The sequence below is a fragment of the Canis lupus genome, assembly GCF_048164855.1.
Source record: "Canis lupus baileyi chromosome 5 unlocalized genomic scaffold, mCanLup2.hap1 SUPER_5_unloc_7, whole genome shotgun sequence".
NCBI classification, from domain to species: Eukaryota; Metazoa; Chordata; class Mammalia; order Carnivora; family Canidae; genus Canis; species Canis lupus.
The window spans coordinates 46,059-68,134 of NW_027326414.1; the positions used below are offsets into that span (position 1 = coordinate 46,059).

Sequence of the window (22,076 nt, forward strand, 5' to 3'; positions counted from 1 at the left end):
GTACACCTTAAATTTACATGTTATATGTCATTCATGTGTCAATAAACCTAATGAAAAATATCATTCTGGAAAAAATAACAAAAAGATAAACTATAAAGGGCACCCTGGCAGACATAACTATGCACAACCTAAAAACTAGGAAGGGTGAAAACATGAAAAACTAATAAAAGGTCAATAAAACTTGGGGAAAATCTTTGCAACTTTCACAACAAATAAAAAAATACCTCGATGCTTTAAAAGATTAAGTCAGTAAGAAGAATAATAAGCATTACACACTGAAAACCAAGCAAAAAGCACAAATAGGAAACATAGATACACACAGAAATATAACTACACAAGGCATACATGCACACAAACTTGATCAACCTGCTTAGCATTAAAGAATTGGAGAAAATATACAGTTACCTCCTACTTTAACCATATTTTCAGACTGAAACAATGAAAAAAATAATTAGACAGTGTTTGGGAAGCATACAGAAAAACAGACACAGTCATGTATTGCTTGTGAAAAAAAGGTACATTATTGAAGAGTAATTTAAAATCATAAATCAGGGATCCCTGGGTGGCGCAGCGGTTTAGCGCCTGCCTTTGGTCCAGGGCGCGATCCTGGAGACCCGGGATCAAGTCCCACGTCGGGCTCCCGGTGCATGGAGCCTGCTTCTCCCTCTGCCTGTGCCTCTGCCTCTCTCTCTCACTGTGTGCCTATCATAAATAAATAAAAATTTAAAACAATAAAATCATCAATCAAATGGTTTAAAAATGAATATCAATTAAAAATTCTACTCTGTATTTTCTTTTACTCTTAGGATATAATTTGCAATGTGTGCAAACCTCTATACTGTTCAGTAAAGACTCTTTAAATTTGTGTACAATCGAAAGCAACTCCTAAATCAATAGTGAGGAACTGAATTAGTGAATGGTGGTACATCCATTTGATGGAATACTATTGGCCCAAACAAAATATTGGTGAATAGGTGTTTAAAAATTATATATAAAAATGAGCAAATTAATTGAAAACAGTGTTGCTTTTATTTATTGTATTAATTGAAAGCAACGTGGTAGATTGTAAAGACACACACAATGTTTTTATCATGAGGGTGTAAGCAGCATTGATGTGGTTTACCTTTTCTACCTATATTTAAACATTTTCCTACAATAAAAATGAATTTCGTCTTTTGTGGTAAAAGGAAAGATTTTTTTAGAAATAAAAAGAGTTAAATTCTTAAAAAGAGTCAGTATGTGGTCTTTATCCATAGTATTATCTTCGTTCATTTGTATTATCCAGTAACATCCAAAAGTAAAGACTCCCTTCAAGTATTATTTTTTTTTAAATGGAAAGGTCTTCTGTTTTTCTTTTTTTTTTTTTATTTATTTATGATAGTCACAGAGAGAGAGAGAGAGAGGCAGAGACACAGGCAGAGGGAGAAGCAGGCTCCATGCACCAGGAGCCCGACATGGGACTCGATCCCGGGTCTCCAGGATCACGACCTGGGCCAAAGGCAGGTGCCAAACTGCTGCGCTACCCAGGGTTCCCCTCTTCAAGTATTATTAAAGACATACACACCCAAGATAGACCTGAAGACTTGGTAAGTTACCTGAGCCTCCCAATGGACCTCTCTTTCAGCAAATAACACTTTCCCCGAGGCATTACACATCAATTCTGCGTATGCTGGTTCCATGTGTGATTAAGTTTTCTCTTCTCACAGAGTAGATGCTCCAAAAACACATGCCTAACCTAACAAATTATGTGCCTAGCCAAGGCCATCTCTGCAATCTTTCAGGCCAGAAAGCTCTTTGATGTCTCCTCTAGATTTGTCTAACACATCTGTGCAGGAAATAGAATAAAACTACATTTTTTTCATTTTAATATAGTGAAAGGAAAAGCATATTTAAAAATTATACCATGAAAATGAATTTTTAATTAACTTCTGAATGCAGTTATAACCATGACATAAAATTATTTTATTATTAAAAAGTGATCTTGGCCATGTCTATGTCTTCCTCTGTGAGATTTCTGTTCATGTCTTTTGCCCATTTCATGATTGGATTGTTTGTTTCTTTGCTGTTGAGTTGAATAAGTTCTTTATAGATCTTGGAAACTAGCCCTTTATCTGATATGTCATTTGCAAATATCTTCTCCCATTCTGTAGGTTGTCTTTTAGTTTTGTTGACTGTATCCTTTGCTGTGCAAAAGCTTCTTATCTTGATGAAATCCCAATAGTTCATTTTTGCTTTCGTTTCTTTTGCCTTCGTGGATGTATCTTGCAAGAAGTTACTGTGGCTGAGTTCAAAAAGGGTGTTGCCTGTGTTCTCCTCTAGGATTTTGATGGACTCTTGTCTCCCATTTAGATCTTTCATCCATTTTGAGTTTATCTTTGTGTGTGGTGCAAGAGAGTGGTCTAGTTTCATTCTTCTGCATGTGGATGTCCACTTTTCCTAGCACCATTTATTGAAGAGACTGCCTTCCTTCCAGTGGATAGTCTTTCCTCCTTTATCGAATATTAGTTGACCATAAAGTTCAGGGTCCACTTCTAGGTTCCCTATTCTGTTCCATTGATCTATGTGTCTGTTTTTGTGCCAGTACCACACTGTCTTGATGACCACAGCTTTGTAGTACAACCTGAAATCTGACACTGTGATGCCCCCAGCTATGGTTTCCTTTTTTTAAATTCCCCTGGCTATTCAGGATTTTTCTGATTCCACACACATCTTAAAATAATTTGTTCTAACTCTCTGAAGAAAGTCCATGGTATTTTGTTAGGGATTGCGTTAAATGTGTAAATTGCCCTCGGTAACATTGACATTTTCATAATATTATTTCTACCAATCCATGAGAATTGAATATTGTTCCATCTCTTTGTGTCTTCCTCAATTTCTTTCGGAAGTGTTCTATAGTTTTTAGGGTATAGATCCTTTATCTCTTTGGTTAGGTTTATTCCTAGGTATCTTATGCTTTTGGGTGCAATTGTAAATGGGATTGACTCCTTAATTTCTCTTTCTTCAGTCTCATTGTTAGTGTATAGAAATGCCATTGATTTCTGGGCATTGATTTTGTATCCTGTCATGCTACCAAAGACATGGCCAACATGCACATGAGAGAATGCTCGGCATCACTTGCCATTAGGGAAATACAAATCAAAACCACAATGAGATACCACCTCACACCAGTGACAATGAGGAAAATTAACAAGGCAGGAAACCACAAATCTTGGAGAGGATGTGGAGAAAAGGGAACCCTCTTATACTGTTGGTGGGAATGTGAACTGGTGCAGCCACTCTGGGAAACTGTGTGGAGGTTCCTCAAAGAGTTAAAAATAGACCTCCCCTACGACCCAGCAATTGCACTGCTGGGGATTTACCCCAAGTGTACAGATGCAATGAAAGGCCAGGACACCTGCACCCCGATGTTTCTAGCAGCAATGTCCACAATAGCCAAACTGTGGAAGGAGCCTCGGTGTCCATTGAAAGATGAATGGATAAAGAAGATGTGGTTTATGTATAGAATGGAATATTACTCAGCCATTAGAAACGACAAATACCCACCATTTGCTTCAACGTAGATGGAACTGGAGGGTATTATGCTAAGTGAAGTAAGTCAATCGGAGAAGGACAAACATTGTATGTTCTCATTCATTTGGGGAATATAAATAATAGTGAAAGGGAATATAAAGGAAGGGAGAAGAAATGTGTGGGAAATATCAGAAAGGGAGACAGAACATAAAGACTCTTAACTCTGGGAAACGAACTGGGGGTGATGGAAGGGGAGGAGGGTCGGGGGTGGGGGGTGAATGGGTGATGGGCACTGAGGGGGGTACTTGACGGGATGAGCACTGTGTGTTATTCTGTATGTTGGTAAATTGAACACCAATAAAAAATAAATTTATTATTAAAAAATAAAAAATAAAGGGTTAAAAAAATGAAAAAAAATGTAAATGGTCTAACAGCTCTAATCAAAAGATAAAAGGGTGGCAGAATGGATAAGAAAAACAATATCCATTGGGGTCACGTTGGTGGCTCAGTGGCTGAGCATCTGCCTTTGGCTCAGGTCATGATCTCTGGGTTTTGGGTTCGAGTCCTGGATCAGGCTCCCCACAGCAAGCCTGCTTCTCCATCTATGTCTCTGCCTCTATCTGTTTATCTCTCATGAATAAGTAAAATATTAAAGAAAAGAAAAACAATATCCATCTAAAGATGCCAACAGGAGTCTCACTTCAGACCTAAAGACTCATAAAGATTGAAAATGAAGGATTAAAAAAAAATTCACCATACAAGGAAAAGCAAAACAACAACAACAACAACAACAACAACAACAAAACAGTCCAGGATGGCAATACTTATATCAGACAGGACAGACTTTAAAACAAAGAGAGTAGCAAGAGACAAAGATGGTCATTACAAAATAATAAAGGGATTAATCCATAAGAGGATATGGCAATTATAAATATCTTGATCATATGCTATAAAACTAGAAACAAATCACAAGAAATAAATGAAAATGTCACAAATATATGGAGACTCAACAACATACTACCAAACAGTCAACAGGGTAATTAAAGGAGAAATAACAAAATGCATAGACACAAATATAAATGACAACACAATGGTCCAAAATTTTGGGAAGGCAGCAAAAGCAGTTCTAAGAGAGAAATATATAGGGATATCAGCCTACCTCAAGAATCAAAATAAAGCTCCAATAAACAATTTAACATGTCTACGGAACTAGAAAAATCCCAAGTATTTTTCAAAGAACTACAACAAATAATACTGAACTTTGTAGGAAACCACAAAAGACTGAATAGCCAACACAATCTTGAGAGCGAGTAACAAAAGCTAAAAGTGTCATGGTTCCAGATTTCAAGATATATTGCAAAACTGTACTAATAAAAAAACTATGGTACTGGTACAAAAAATCAACACATAAATCAAAAGAACAAAAGAGAGAGTTCAGAAACAAACATAGGATTAAATGGTCAATTAATCTATGAATAAAGAGGCAAGAATATGCAATGGAGAAAAGATAGTCCTTCGATAAATGGTGCTGTGAAAATTGGATAGCTACATGAAAAAGAAGGAAATTAGACCACTTTTTAACACCACACACAAACTCAAAATGGATTAAAGAACTCAACATAAGACCTGAAACCATAAAAACCCTAGAAGAGAGCACAGGCAGTAATGTCCCTGGCATCAGCCATAGCACTATTTTTCTAGATATGTCTGCTGAGGCAAGGAAACAACATCAAAAATAAACTATTGGGACTACGTCAAAATAAAAAGCTTTTACACAGCAAATATAATTATCAACAAAACAAAATGACAACCTACTGAATGGGAGAAGATATTTACAAATGATATATGTAATAAAGTATTAATATCCAAAATATATAAGGAATTTATACAACTTAATACCAAAAAAGCCAAACAATCCAATTAAAAAATGGGCAAATGACATACATACATTTCTCCAAATACATATAGATGGCCAACAGACACATGAAAATATGTTCAACATCACTAATTATCAGGGAAACGCAAATTAGAACCACAATGAGATATCACTATAAACCTGTCAGAATGGCTAAAACCAAAAATACAAGATACAAAAAGTTTTAGCAGGACATATAGAAAAAGGAACCCTCTTGCACTGTTGGTGGGAATGCAAGAGGAGCAGCCACTGTGGAAAGAGTATGGAGGTTGCTCAAAAGCTTAAAAGTAGAAATATCTTATGATCCAATAATGCACTATTATTTACCCCCAAAACACAAAAACACTAATTTGAAAAGATGTATGCACCCATATGTTTACCACAGCATTATTTGTGATAGTCAAGATATGGAAGCAAACTAAATGCCCATCAATAGACAAATGGATTAGAAAGTATTATGTATATACATACACACACACACGGAATATCATATAGCCATAAAAAGGAGGAGGTGTGCCATTTGAGAAAACATGGATTAACCTAGAGGGTATCGTGTGAAGTGAAATACCTCAGACAAATACTTAAGTGGAAGTTTTTAAAAATGAGTAAACAAACAAAATCAAAATGAGATGCATAAATCCGGACCACTAACTGGTGGTTGTCACAGGAGAGGAGTGTGGGGTGTTGGGCAAAATGGTGAAGGGAAGTGTGAGATATAGACTTCTAGTTATTGAATGAGTAGGCCATAAGAATGAATGCCCAGCGTGAAGAATACAGTTAAAGATGGTGTAAGAGCAGTGTGTCAGGACAGGCCGTAGCTACACTTGTGGTGAACATAGTATAATATATGGTCTTAAAAAAAATATATATATATATTTATATTTATAAAAAACATATATATATATAGTCTTGTTGAATCACTATGTTGTACACCTGAAGCTAATGTAACCTTGTGTGTCAACTATATATACATACATAGCTCCTGAAAAATCCTTGGATTTTTCTTTTAAACAAACATTTAATGAGCACATTACCTGCTGGACTGACACTAGCTAATTTCACCTACAATATCACAGCTAAGTAAAATCTTGGTTATTTCTGCTCTCACCACAACTCTGTATACTTATTATTCAATGAAGGAATATCTCTGGTCGCTGAAATTGGACCCAATTTTTATTATCTTAACTACACCACAAGCACAATCTGATTTTACCTTCTCAAGCCTGAATGTCATTGGAAAAAAATAAAGCCTAGAAGAACCATTGGATAAAAACAGAGTACTGCATGTATAACCCAAAATTGGTTCCACACACCAATTTCTATATTTTTGATTCATAACTAAAGGATTCCTTGGTTAGTTCTCTGTTCATCTGAATGTGAAACAGCTCCCTTGCCAAGGTGATTTTCTCCTGGCAACCAACTCTTGAGTAAATATCAGAAGGATACTAGTTTGACCCAAATTACAATTCATCTGATTAAATTTGAAGTGGGTGATCCATTATTAAATAAAAGTCGAAGAACCTTCCTTCCATTTCATTTCTTGTGATTACACGCACCTGCCACATGGCTGAACAGCAAAATAACACTCTACATATAGCAGACTAGTTCTCATAATTTCCGCCTGTGTCTATCTGGACAAATCACCCATTTCAATGTATTCTTTAGTGAGTCATATACAACGTATATCTATGATGGCTTTTTAAAAAGCTTTTATTTATTTATCTGACACAGAGAAAGAGAGCATAAGAAGAGGAGTGGCAGGCAGAGGCAGAAGCAGGCTTCTTAGTGAGCGGGAGCCCAATGCAGGGCTGGATCCCAGGACTTGAGATCATGGCCCGAGCCCAAGGCAGATGCTTAACTGATGCAGCCACCCAGACGCCCCTCTATCATGGCTCTCAAGATATTTAGGTTGAAACAGCGCTTTAAATAAGGGAACAGAGAAATTCAGTACATGTAAAAAAAAAAGTTTAGCCAGGAGTGGTAAGGAGTTCCTCCCTGTATATTACATCTAGATCTATTGGAGCAAAGAGAAAAAGAATATTCGACCCTCCTACACATGACAGGCTGTATGATATATTAGAAAGGGAATGAATGTGAATTAATTGGAAACTGCAGATTCCATTCCAAGCCCCCATCCTGCTGTGCACCATCTATTTGGCCAGATATAAATAACAACCTCTCCAAATGTTTTATTCATATTTGTAAAACTGATAAAAAAGATCCTGACTTACCCACTTCAGGGAATTGCTAAGGGAATCCAAGAGATAATAGAAATTGCCTTCATAAAATCTTAAAAGCCACGTAAGCATTTAAACCCACCATTCCAAGTTTTCCTTTTATTTATTTTTTTAAGATTTTATTCATTTATTCATGAGAAACACAGAGAGGAGAGAGAGAGAGGCAGAGACACAGGCAGAGGGAGAAGTAGGCTCCTCACGGGGAGCCTGAGGTGGGACTCGATCTCGGGACTCCAGATCAGCCCCTGGGCTGAAGGCAGCGCTAAACCGCTGAGCTATCCGGGCTGCCCCCAAGTTTTCCTTTTAGGAGAAGGTAGGTGAGAATCACAGTAAAGAATATTTCAGCAGGAGTGAGGAGACCTAGCTAGACCTCTGGCTCTGCCCCAGAGTAGCTGTGTGATTCTCCAACACAGCATGCACCCTTCTCGAATTTCTGCTGCTTACCTATAAAAGGTGGAAAAGTCTGATGGAATATTTAAAAATCACAGATTTTAGAACCTGAACATTTGGCAGAGTACCATATATTGCGCAAAACTCTTTTTCCCTCCAGATTTTTTATTTCAAGAGAAAAATGACTTAAAGTCAGAGGGACCTGTAGCTGCTGCCAATGCCATGTGTCCACCTTTAGAAATTTTAATCACAGATTATTGGGGGGAGTCAAAGAGGAAAGCAACTTAACATGCTTTGGCACAACCTTAATTGCATGATAAATGTACTTCCAAATAACTCTGACCAAATTCCACTGGCTTTTAATTCAAGGATATAGTGATCTTTCATATTCCTTAGACATTCTGAATGCATCTTAAATACACATTACGAAAGCCATTATCTATACCTGAAAAGGCTTCCTGCTGGAAAGATTGAGGCGTTTCCTCATCCATCTGTTGCCTTGATTCCCAAATATCTGCCACAGCAGCTGTCTCTTGTGTTACTCCAAACTCTCTGGTAGATGGCCAGCCTATAAATATGCTTTCCAAACATGTGGTAATATAAGCGGAAGGTGCAGCCCCCTGCATCGGTGGCATTGAGGACAGGGCTGAGGAAAGTAGCTCTGTTTTGGAAAACCTGTGGCTCCGAAGATTCTATGTAGAGATAGTGTCCTTTAGCTGTGCCCAAGGTATGAGCCTTCATTGGCCCTGTATTAAGTGTTGAAGTTGGACCGTGCTTCCTGGTCCAATCAACGTCGTCTTCTGTATCTTGTTCCCAGTTACAGATTCCATTTTCAAAGTTACATTGGAACTCAGGTACTGAAATTGGCATGAAATAACAACAAAAAAATAATTAAGGACAAAAAACATGATTAAGAATACTTGTTGATATTTGGCTCCTGCCAAGGTTAATGATTTTAATGTTTTTTAAATGCGACACTAAAAGTTTTTAAAAAGTGAATAAATCCTAGATTTATATCAAGTAATAATATTTTATAGACTGGGGGGGCATTACTTCAGCCATTATTTTCCAAATGCCTTTTATACCCATCCTTCACCATTTCCAACACTATAACTTTATGCAAATGATGAGGGCACCATGGCTGACTCAATACTATAAACTTCTGGCTCAGTCGATTTCAACCTTAGCCAAATGTCCCAATCACCAGTGAATGTTAAAAATCAAAACAAAACAAAAAACATGAAGTTCCAGAACTTATCTTCAGGGATGTTGATTTATTTTTTTAAAGATTTATTTATTTAAAAAAAAGATTTATTTATTTTAGAGAGAGAAAAGGGGGGTCAGGGGACAGAGGGAGAGATAATCTCAAGCAGGCTCTCCACTGAGCACAGAGCCCTACAGGGGCTCAGTCTCACAACCCTGAGATTATGACCTGAGCCGAAATCAAGAGTTGGATGCTGAACCAACTGAGCCCCCCTAGCCCCCCCGGAGATGTTGACTGAACTGCCACAAATAGTGCGGTTGAACATCAAGATAATTCATTATCTCCCTTGGCGATTCTAACATGCAGAACTGAAGAGTCATACTTTAATAGAGTCCAATCTTTCAGAATCACCTGATGTGTACAGCATAATTGCTTGCTCCATGGCGAAGCTCCATACCAGCACTACCTGGTTAGATATGGGGGACCGAGCAATCCATATTTTTAACAAGTATCAACATGATCCTGATGCCAGCATTTTCCAGACCTCAGGCTGAAAAACTCCTCCCTTTGGTTTCATCTTGCCCCAATTCCACATTTCCCTCCATCAGTGCCAGAAAGACCATTCTTCTGCCTTCCATGGCAATTTATCATTTTCTTCCTGTACATACATGCTCATTTAATCCAAACTGAAATCTAAGCTCTTCTTTCAAGCTTTACCTTTCCCAAGTTAAATTAACTTCCTGTTTGTCCCTGGCCAGCCTTTTCTTAGCATACACCACCTTCCCCACTTGCCTTAAACACCTCACTCCTCTCTCCTTCTCTATTTATGCCTCCTGTTGTGCTGCGGGCTCTTGGCAGCATCTCCTGAGAGGCAGTCTTTTCTTCTCACTGGATTGCAGCTCCTTTGAGCTGGAGCTTTTAAGCTTAAAACTCCTTCCAGGTACTAGAAGAATTCAAAGCACTTATAAAGGATTGACTAGCCCCTCGTCACCTAGCTTATCTACCACAATTTCCAGAATATAGTAATGTAGTCATTTTCAGGATGTGAACATTTTGTTGACAACAAGGATTTGTTTTTAGAATAAAAACATTTAGCATTATTTGGGTAGAAGGAACAGGAGTTAGAATTAATGCATAGTTTTACATTTTAGCTTCATTCACCGAAGTTAATATTTTTTAAACATATAAATGTCAGCTGTCCTTTCACTATTCATCTTAGTAAATGCACTTGGTGCCAAAGGGGAATAAATATTCTGAAACAATAAATATAAGCAAATGTGGATAAATGCAGCCGGGCTAGAACAAATCATCTGTCTTTGAAAACCACGGAACAGGAGCTTAGAACTAATGATGGGAGCCCAGTGAGTAAATGTCAAATGGGAGATGAGCTTTTGTTTGATATTTCCTCACTTGTGACTAATCAAGCCCAGCTGTGACGTGAACTGGGGACCCACAGCATACTCTCCGGGTGTCAATCTTTGGCTGTGGAGCAGAAGGAGAATGTCAAGCTGCTAAGTTTTTTGACATAAAACTGGCACTAAAGCCAACAGATTTTGATATTGCCTGTCTTCATATTGACTGTATGTTCAATCTCTATTTTGAAAGGGAATGCACGTAGCTCCACCTTCAAATAAAAAACCCTATCTCTAAACGTAGGAAGATTTAGGAAATAAAACATAGATTTCTGGATGCCTAATGCTTTCTATGGAATCCAGGAACACATTTATATGGAAAGCTGCGAGAGAAACTGACACTCTGATACCACTACTGTTCTCTTTCACTAATATTTAGTCACAAGTAGTATTTTGATTATTATAGTTGTACTGACATAACTCCATCTAAGTTAATAGTAGTTTTAAGGATAATTTGCTTTTTTTTTTTTTTTTGAGGAGTGGGCTTCGGAGAGCTTCAGAAAGATGAAAAAGCTTTCTAAAGCCACAAAAATAAATTACCTTGGGGACAAGTTACACTTCTTATGTTAGCCATTGTCTAAATTATCAACTTTATTTATATCCACTCAAAGAATTAGTTGTGTAATGAGATGCATGGTAATTCTGACTTCAATCCACCTGACTGTATCAAAGATCACATATATGCAGCATGCTGTACAATAATTTATATGGAAGTTTCTTAATGCAGTGTTTCCTATGATGCACCAAGCATTTTATGGCTTCACTTTGGTTTATAATTAGCCTCTCAATGTAATAGGCATATAGCTTGAATTTTAAGAATTGTTGCTATTTCTGGACAAAGAAAGATGCAAATTCTTTTTCTGATTGATTTTGTAATTGAAGTAAAAAACAGCTATAAGCTTCTGATTCATTTTCAGGAGCAAGTGCAATGGGCACTACCTGGTGCTAGGTTTATTAAATTATAAAATGTATACAATCATCAGATACCATAAACTTTCTGGTAATTTAAACCAGAAACTCAAGACTTACCTTTGACACAGCACTCCCTGCTCCCTATAGCCAAAACATCATCAAATGTCCCTCCTAAGTATTTCCCCAAACATCAGTCCCTCCATCTCCATCACTGCCGCTGTGATACAGGCTGCCCACCCCTCCTCAGTGGATTATCGCAATGGCCTCCTGATGGGTCTCCCAAATCCACTCTCCTCCAATCCACTTATCACTCTGTATCTACACTGACATGTTTTAATATGCCAATTTTATTATACCACTTTCCTTCTTAAAAACCCTCAAATGGAGAAAAACTTTCCTAATATAGACTATAAATATCTGCAAATCTGGCCTCCTTCACATTTCTGTCCTTATACTGCACCCTATCTCTCCTTCACCTCCTCGCTCCTACCGCACTGGCTGGCCTCCATCTGCTACACGGTCACATATCAGGGCTTTTGCATATATATGCTTTGACTTTTTTATTTTCAGATCTCAGCTAAGTCATCTCCTTTAGAAAGTTTAATACCATTATTATAAAGTCACTGCACTCCTCTCCGTATCTCCCATCAAAGCTTCCAGTTTGTATTTTTAAAACAATATTTGAATAATATCTACTTCTCAATTAGACTGTAAATTCCATGAGATCTGAAACTCAGTCATTGTGGTTAGCACTTTATCTATAGTATCTAGTTAATAAGTCCACATAACAAATATCGGTAACCTGATTAATCAACCACTCATCACGGTCGTCAACTCTGGAACAATGCTTCCTGTCTTTGCCTTGATTGGCTAGAAAACAGTGAACAAATCAAGATCTCCACTGTAAAAATATGATGGACCAAAATAATAATAATAATTAATAATAATAACAACAACAAAGCACTTACCACAGTCAACCTCATCAGTATGATCACCACAATCATCTACCAAATCACATAACAGAAGTTTTTCTATGCAAGCCTTGCTGCGTTGACACCAGAAAAAGTCCGGCTCTTCACAGCTCTCTGCAGGAAGAGAAAGGGTACAATTTTCAAATCTGATGTCATCAATAGCTGAGACTCCGTCATAAATGCCAAGACTGACTTTATCTAGTGACAAATGGAAGGGCTGAGTAAGGCGTCCAAGCTGAATAGTGGCCTGTGACCACTGGTTGCCCTGGTTACACAATACTCTCCAGAGTACTGTAGAGTCGTTGGAATCTTCCACATGTAGCTGTAGCTCAGCTGCTCCCACTGACAGACCATGGTCATAAAACCTGAAAAAGAACAAACACAAGGAATGGAAATGATTTATTGCATAGACTAAATATTTAACTTATAGGCTCTTCCACTCAGTCAACCGTTGATTAATAATTAGCTACAATGGACGCCTTTATTTCTTGCAGTAATCATTGCTGCTCATATGCGAGAGCTTATCTGCTGAGGTGCATACTCTGGCTCCAGGACCCTGGGAGCCTTTCTCAAGGAGTTCCATCTAGAACAGAGGAGGCAGAGTTAATTAAATTATAATCCACTGTTGGAGGGAAAGAGTCTCTTTCATCTAAAGAAAGAACACAACAAATACTGATAATGTGCTTCTAAGTAAAATGCTAATTGTATAAATATAACAGTACCTATTTTTAAAGGCAAACCAAGGGCAAATCATAAAGTCTAACAAGTGCAGAAGTACGCCTGCAACCACCGGGTTGCTGGGGTAGCTGACCACAGTTTTTAGTATTTACCAGAAGGAAAGTATGCATCCAGGTCCTGCCTGGCTAAACGTTGGGCTCTGGAGTTTGGCAACTTGTGACAAGCTTCTGCTTTCTTCAGAATGAACATAAAATGCCCTATTGAGATACAAATACAAATTGTAAGTTAGCCGACTGAGTTGAGGCACCTGCCTCTTAACCTTGTACTAAGCTCTGTGTCTGACTAAAATTAAGACTATACAATCAAAAATCAATAAATATGATGAGTCAAATTTGCTCTTATGAAAACTAAACTAGTATCTACCTCCAGGTTGAAAATCATGCAAAAAGTTAATAATTTAAGTGAATTCAGCCAAAAGCATATCTATACTCCCTCCCCACCACCCTTAAAGGAGTCATTTCACACTAACAACATAAACGTAATTGACACTATTTAGCTATTTGTCACACTATTTGTTGCAGTAACATAGAGCTTTAAATGCTTATCTTTCTCTTAACAGGCCTGACCAAGGGTGAACAAAAGCCTCTCCTTGCTTATTACCTTCAGTTGTTTTGGGAGTATGATCCCTAGGTGGAGCCTGTTGCTCAAATTCAGCCAAAAGGTTACTTCTAGAGTTCCATACCCAATCAAAATGGTCACCACTAATTGCTTCAAACCAACCACAGCTATCTGCTTCAAAGTCACATTTGGAGCCTGAAAAACAAAATGTGACTCCTAGGATGGCTCTCCGGAGTATTCATATACTTTAGAATCGTAAAGCTCAACTGAAATCACCTTGTTATACTTCTCTAAGTACATTAAAGGATACGTTTGAGGAAAAAATGGATCCTATCTGATCTGAAAGAAATAAAAACCAGAGTTGTGCTTTCCATACTGAAAAATTAATAAAGCAGAATTATCAATTTAAGAAATTACATTTTTACCAAATAATTTTTCAAAGAAACATCATTATTCAGCTATATTGAGTATAGAATTGCCAAGGTCTACCTAATTTATTCGATACTCATGTTATTTCTCTGCCACTATGACATTATTTGGAAGACTTCATTGTTCCTACAGATTATTTTATACTAAAATATGAAAAGTAGCTACTTCAAAAAGATTAAAATTTGAAAAACCAAGATTATTATAATTAATATTACGTTCACCACCAATTTTGTAGAGCTTAATATTTCCCAAAGTATTATATGCATTGCATAATATTTATAGGGCAGAATAATTTGACCCACTTTTCAGGAAATAGGTAAGAAATAGTTAATTTCCACAAAGCCATTAGAAAAGAGGAAGAGAAAGGCAGGACTGAGAAGTTATAATAATAGTATGAATTATAGCTAATATTTAATAGATACCTATGTCATAGACCCTGTACTAAACACTTTATATAGATCCAACTTTCACAATAGCCCAAGGAAGAAAGGAAAGTTCAGGGAAGTTATTAATCTAACTAAGGTCATAGAGTTAGGAAACTATGTAAATGGATTGAAATCCAAAGATTTTTCACTCCAATGATAATTATGACAAGTTAGGGGAAAAATACTAAGAATATTTAAAACTACATTTTTATAGGCCATCTCTGTTTATAAATACATAATATATAAATAACTCATAAATATACCTAGATTTCAGTGGTTTCAAAGTATGTAGTTGCCATTTCAATCCCTGAGAAAGTAATGCTTTTGATTCCTTTTTCAGACAATTAAAAAAAAAACAAAGGGGGACACCTGAGTGGCTCAGTGGTTGAGCATCTGCCTTCGGCGCAGGGCATGATCTCAGGTCCAGGGATCAAGTCCCACATCAGGTTCCTGCGGGGAGCCTGCTTCTCCCTCTGCCTATGTCTCTGCCTCTCTGTCTCTCATGAATAAATAAAATCTTAAAAAAAAGGATCCAGGAGTTCTTTTACGAAAATACAGAAAGAAAACAAGTTATTGCTACTATGGAATAGCTATCACACATAGTTCCCTGGAAAGGGAGCCTTATTGTCTATTGTCTGCTATCCAAGGAGATACCAATGTAGAAATAAATGAATATACTAATGGTGGTAAAATTTCAGAAACCACTGTGGCAATTTTCTAGTTTTATTAGATAAGATCCATCAAAGACAGCAATTTTTAACAGATGCTTTGCTGCTAAAATTTAAATATGCCTATCTAATATACTGTGTTCCCAAATATTTAGATTTCTATACACATTTTAAAAACTCACCTCAGCTGTTCAGAGATGTAATAAACCAGCTGAAATTAATTTAGCTAGCTGTTAACCAAATATACACTTCATAAGAACAGCTATTAAAAATTCTGTATGTCGGGACGCCTGGGTGGCTCATCAGTTGAGCAACTGCCATCAGTTCAGGTCGTGATCCCAGGGTCCAGGATTGAGTCCCACATTGGGTTCCCTGCAAGGAGCCTGCTTCTTCCTCTGCCTAAGTCTCTGTCTCTCTCGTGTTGTTCATAAATAAATGAATAAATAATCTTAAAAAAACAGTCTTTTCTGACTTAGAGATATAATATTCTGGGTAAATTTTAACAATTGAGGTTCAAAGATTGTTCACTTTTCTGGAGCCTCACTATTGACTTTCTTAATTATCATCATTATCAGAAGCAGCATAATTTGCAAGAACCATAGTTATCACTACTTCAGGGTTTATTGTATACCAAGCTTTGTGCTAGAAGCTGTTATGCTCATCATAGGATATCTGTTGACATAGTTTCTTTTTTAATTTTTTAAGATATTATTTATTTATTCATGAGAGAGGCAGAGACGTAGGCAGAGGGAGAAGCAAGATTCCCACAGGAGCCTGATGCAGGACTCGATCCCAGACCCCAGGATCATGCCCTGAGCCAGAGGTGGACGCTCAACCACTGACCCACCCAGGTGTCCCTGACATAAAGTTTCTAAAACTTATTTGTCTATTTCTATTTCTATGGATATGAGTAAAAAACCTAGTGACTCTATAGCAGCTTTTAATTATTTTCAGTAAAATTACTCTTGTTGCCACTATTAGTTATATAAATATAATTATAGTAGCTACCCCCAAGGAAAGGATGTTAGGGGATATTTGGTAGAAAGACACACAGGTCCATCACCCTACACTATCACTGTCACGTTGAGAGCTTTTCACTAGGAGAGAAGAAATTAAATTTATGTAGGAGCCAAGGAACCTTGGCAGGGTGATGGATACAGAATCAGATGGTCTTATATCAGACTCACTGTTAGAACTTCTTTGATGGTTTGAGATGATTCCTACAGAGAATCATGTATAAGAAATAAACATGAAATGAGCAAAGCACTGGAGCTGATAATTTGGGTCTCATGCAAAGACTTAAAAATTTAAAGAAGGGTACTCTTTGATATATACCCAAAGGAGCCCAAAACACATCCACACAGAAACCTGTACATGGCAATTCCTAACTGCCAAAACATGGAAGCAAAAAAAAAAAAAAAAAAAAAGTCCCTCAATAGGTGAATGGACAAACTGTACTATACCCAGACAGTGGAGTGTTATTCAGCACTAAAAATAAATGAGCTATCAATCCATGAAAAGCCATGGAGGAAACTTAAATGCATATTACTAAGTGAAAGAAACCAGGCTGAAAAGGCTCCATACTGTAGGCTTTCAACTATTTAACATTCTGGAAAAGGCAAAAATATGAAAAGAGTAAAAGGAGGAGTGGTTGCCAGAATTTAGAGGTGGGGGGAAGGCTGATGAGGTGATTCACAAGAGTATTTTCAATACAAGAGCAATGTCATGAAAATACTATGTATGATACCATATTGACAAATAGATTTTACCACACATTCTTCCAAACCCACAGAATGTATCACACCAAGAGTGGATCATACTGGGCTTTGAGTAATTATGATGTATCAGTGTCGAATCATCAGTTGTGGCAAATGCCCCCCTCCCCTGCCCGCTGGGAAATCTGATGTAGGAGACGCTCTCTCTCTCTCCCTCTCTCTCTCTCTCTCTCTCTCTCTGTGTGTGTGTGTATGTGTGTGTGTGTGTGTGTGTGTGTGTGTTTAGGGCAGGAGAGGTATGTGGGAAATCTCTACTTTTTCCTCAACTTTTCTGTGACTTGAAAACTGTTCTGAAAAAAAGTCCTAATAATTAATTAGTTGAGCTGCTGAAGAAAAGTCTGAGCTAGCAGAGGTTATTTCATGAAGTTTAAGGAAAGAAGCCATCTCTATGACATAAAAGTGCAAGGTGAAGCAGCAAGTGCTGATGCAGAAGCTGCAGCAAGGTATCCAGAAGTTGTAGCAAAGAGAATTAATGAAGGCAGCCACACTGAACCGCAGATTTTCAATGTAGATTAAACAGCCTCATAGTGGACGTTAGGACTTTCATAGCTAGAGAGAAGTCAATGTCTGGCCTTAAAGCATCAAAGGACAGGCTGACTCTCTAAGTTAGGGGCTAATGTAGCTGATGACTTTAAGCCAAAGCCAATGCTCATTTACTGTTATGAAATTCCTAGGGCCCTTCAGAATTATGCTAAATCCCTTCTATCTGTGCTCTATAAATGGAACTGCAAAGCCTAGATGACCGTACATCTATTTATGACATGATTTCTTGAATGTTTTAAGTCCACTGTTGAACTGACTGCTCAGAAAAAAAAAAGATTCGTTTCAAAATATGACTGCTCACTAACAACGCACCTGGGCACCCAAGGGCTTTGACAGAGAGGTACAGTGAGATTAATGCTGTTTTTCTACCTCTAATACAACATCCATTCTGCAGCCCATGGATCAAGTGGTCATTTTCAACTTTCAAGGCTTAATATTTAAGAAACACATTTCATACAGCTATAGATGCCATAGATACTGATTTCTCTGATGGATGTGGGAAAAGTCCATTGAAAGCCTTCTGGAAAGGACTGACCACGCTAAATGCTATTAAGAACATTTGTGATTCGTGAGAAGCATTCAAAATATCAACAGAAATAGGAATTTGGAAGAAGTTGACTCTAAACCCCAGGGATGACTTTGAGGGGCTCAAGACTTCAGTGGAGGAAATAACTGCAAATGGGGTGGAAACAGCAGGAGAACTAGAATTAGAGGTAGAACCTGAAGTTGTGACTGAACTGCTGCAATCTCATAATAAAACTTGGATGAAATAAGTCAGTTAGAAAAAGATCAATACCATATCATCTCTCTTATATGTGGAATTTAAGAAATAAGACAGATGAACATAGGGGAAGGGAAAACAAAAAAAGAAGCAAACCACAGGAGACTCTTAGCTACAGAGAACAAACTGAGGGCTGCTGGAGGGGAGATGGGTGAATTGGGTGATGAGTATTATTGGTTGCACTTGTGATGAGCACATGATTTTATACATTAGTAATGAATCACTGTACTCTACTTCTGAAACCAATATTGAACCACATGCTAACCAACTAGAATCTAAGCAAAAACTTAAAATTTTTAAAAAAGTACTAATGCCAAAAATGAAGGCTTTAAAAGTGGGGGGAAAAACTTGAACAGATTAGGAGTTGCTTCTTATGGATGAAAAAAGAATATGATTTCTTGAGACGTAACCTATTCCTACTCCTGGGAAAGAATCTGTAAAGACTGTTGAAATGGCAATAAGGGATTCAGAATATTACATAAACTTAGTTGATAAAGCAGCAGCAAGGTTTGAGAAGACTGACTCCAATTTTGAAAGAGGTTGTACTGCGGGTAAGATGCTATCAAATAGCACCATATCCTACAGAGAACTGTTCATGAAAGGAAGAGCCAATTGATGTAGCAAATTTCATTGCTGTCTGATTTTAGCAAATTGGCACAGCTACTCCAACCTTCAGTGACTACCACCCAGACCAGGCAGCAGCAATCAACGTAGAAGCAGGACCTTCCACCAACAAACAATTATGACTCCTTGAAAATTTGTATGATAGAATTTTCTAACAATAAAGTACTTTTTAATTAAGGTATGTACATTGTTTCTTTAGACATAATACTACTGCACACTTAACAGGCTAAGGTATAGTGCAAACATAATTTTTATATGCACTGGAAAAGCAAAGAATTCATTTTATTGTGATACTTGCTTAGCTGCAGTGGTCTGGAACAAAAACCACAATATCTCTGAGGCGTAGCTATGATAACTGTAAGTCCACTAGGTTAACTCTCCCTGTTCATCTCTCTTTCTTGCTAGATTTCATGACCCTCCTTGAAAGTTACATGAAGGAGGACAAAAGTTATTTGAGTGTTCTAGTACATTGAGGTTCTACTTTATTTGATTTGATTAAGCAGAGGTTATTATAAGCTTTAAATACATTAAAACTATGCATACTATTTTAGAATATGTTCTCTACTCATCGTATTTCTTTGAGCTTCAGGCTTTTTCACGCATTCAAAAGGAGTTATAATAATTTTGGAGTTGTAATGTTAAAATAACTGTAGTCTTCATCAAAAGTTAATATTCATTAGTTATTTAAAGCATAAAATAGTCAAATATTTGTAAAAGTACCATGAAATAAAAAAGACTGCTATATGAATAAATAGATGAAATCTTTTAAAGGAACACCAATGCACAAACAGTAACACTTTACATTCAAAATTATTGCATTTGAAGTAGCAATTATTAATTACATTATTCTACACATGGTTTTAAGGGTCTCCTGTAATCTGACCAGCAGAGGTACTATTGGGACATAATTCTCCAGGGTCTCTCATGTTTCTGCATGTCCTATAAGCTGAGCCATTAACTGCCCCTTTGTTCCAGACCATCCTTTTAAGGATATTAAAATAGTAAATGCTCATGAAAAATAGAGGTAGTGACTCCATCTATAAGAGAGGGCAAATTATTATCTTGTATAATATAATAAGGAAAATGTACTCCTCTTAAACATAGGTCAGACACATTTGCTTGAATCCCACTATAAGATTTGGGTTCCATAAACACAGGCTTTCTTAGCTGTGATGCATAACCTATTTCTCATGCATATCAGCCTGGGCCCCTCTGAGCTGCTCCTGGGACTCAGGGAGCAAGAGGAACTAAGGCAAACAGGACATTTATGCTGGGTGTTACACCATTAATAATGAATCCTTTAGTCTCTGAACCAGAAGTCTCACCTATTTTGGCAGCATCCATAGAACTACACAGGCTAACTTGCTAGCTTATAAGTAAAGTTTCAGACTCTTCACATTTCTCAACACATCCTACATTAAATATTATGTATATACATATAAAATACATATATATATATATATATATATATATATATATATATATATATAGTGCTCACCAATAGGGAGCCTAAAATCTAGCATGGGAAATTTATAAACAGGAAATTATGACAACAGAATAACAAGTACTCATTCATTCACTCTTCATTCACTTGACAAAGATGTACTGCGTACACACTATATATTTGGCACAGGTATAGAGTCTTCTAAGAAGACAGAAAAGTAAAATGGGGAAAAGAAAACAGAAAAAAATCTCTGTCTTCATGGCATTTAAATAATGTGAGTGAGAAAGGTAGGGATACTAGGTGAGATATTGAAAAACAAAAGAAATAGGTAAGACATATATAATTCATTTAATGATAATAAGGCAAAAAAAAAAGAGAAAGGAATAGAGCATGACAGAGTAGGGTTGAAAATTCACAGATGGTGATCAAGGGAGGTGTCCTAGAAAACCTGACAACTAGGTAAACTCAGAGCAATCACTTTAATTTTTTGGCCTTAATTTTGAGGTATTGGAAACAATTAGGGATGCTTTAACAAATTCTGACTTAATCCCATCCCCATGGCTACTGTACTGAGAAAAGATAAAAATAAGGTGACATCAGCAAGAAAAGGAGATTTCAAAAATTCCGATAAGGAATGATAATGGTCTGGACCAGGGAGGTAATGAGGAGATAAAAACGAGGCATTCTGGTTATATTTTAAAGGCAGACATGATAGAAATAACTGGCATCAGTTACAAAATGTAAAAAAAAGATGAATCCATATGATTTTGAAGTCTTTGACCCGAGCATCTGAAACAATGGCAACGGGGGCGGGCCAGGATGCAAAGGAGTGGGGTCCTCCACACACCGGCCCCACCAACACCCCTAGATAACTTTCAAACCATCCTGAACACCTCAAATTCGAACTGAGATGTAAAGAACGCTACAGAGAGAAGGCTTTTCGCTTCTGACAAGGCAGGAAGGCGGAAAACAATAAAATAAAAAAGAATCCGGTGGGGGAGGGCCGCGAGGAGCCGCCGAGGCCGGGGAGAGCCTCGGGACAGGGCGCCCCGCCCGGGAAGCGGGCACGTTGACAATCCCCACGACTCTTCCCGGACGGAAAGGCGCTCAGCAGGGACCCGGGCGGGATCCCGGGGCGCCGGGGAGAGCGCGCCCCACAGCCGCCCATCTCCGTAAAGGGCCGGAGCGCGCCCCGCGGGGCCTGGGGGCGCAGCCGGAGGGTCGGGCGGGGCTCCGGGCGGAGGGGGCTCCCCGGGAGCGCGACTCCAGCGGCGCAGGCCCCGGACCCCAGGCCTCCGGGGGACACAGCCGGGATCCTGCGCTGCCCCGGGACGGGCCGAGGCGGGGAGGGCCCAGGACAGCGAGGACGCTCCTGCTCCGGCGCCCCGACCTGTGCAGATCGGCGCCCCCGCCCCGGGAGCACCCAGGCCCCTGCGGACTGGGAGCCGCGGTGGTCACGGCGGGAGCGGACTCCAGGGCTGGGGAGACCTGGCCGCCGCCTGTGGGGTTGTCCCTCCTGGTGTCACCCTGTGCCTGGGAG

At 38.2% G+C, this 22,076-nt stretch overlaps 1 protein-coding gene and 1 long non-coding RNA gene across 2 annotated transcripts in view; one reads left to right on the plus strand and one right to left on the minus strand.

Annotated features, from left to right (window-relative positions):
- Window positions 1-22,076, plus strand: part of LOC140629460 (uncharacterized) — a 65,544-nt gene that overhangs the window by 32,190 nt on the left and 11,278 nt on the right. The window lies entirely within an intron of this gene.
- LOC140629459 (MAM and LDL-receptor class A domain-containing protein 1-like) lies at window positions 480-21,704 on the minus strand. Its single transcript, XM_072818969.1, has 5 exons — window positions 21,578-21,704; window positions 13,890-14,042; window positions 12,549-12,962; window positions 8,498-8,909; window positions 480-702 (listed from the first exon to the last, which is right to left on the minus strand). Exons 1-4 carry the CDS (start codon window positions 21,702-21,704, stop codon window positions 8,536-8,538), a joined length of 1,068 nt encoding a protein of 355 aa, XP_072675070.1. The 3' UTR covers window positions 480-702; window positions 8,498-8,535.

What these genes read in the sequence shown, in the direction of transcription:
- LOC140629459 (XM_072818969.1), bottom strand. Translation starts at nt 21,704, where the DNA reads ATGGGCGGCTGTGGGGCGCGCTCTCCCCGGCGCCCCGGGATCCCGCCC. An exon ending in TACTCCCAAAACAACTGAAG is followed by an intron (nt 12,963 to 13,889) that starts GTAATAAGCAAG and finishes TTAAATATTTAG; the next exon opens with TCTATGCAATAAATCATTTC. An exon ending in TACTGATGAGGTTGACTGTG is followed by an intron (nt 8,910 to 12,548) that starts GTAAGTGCTTTG and finishes TGCCAATTTCAG; the next exon opens with TACCTGAGTTCCAATGTAAC.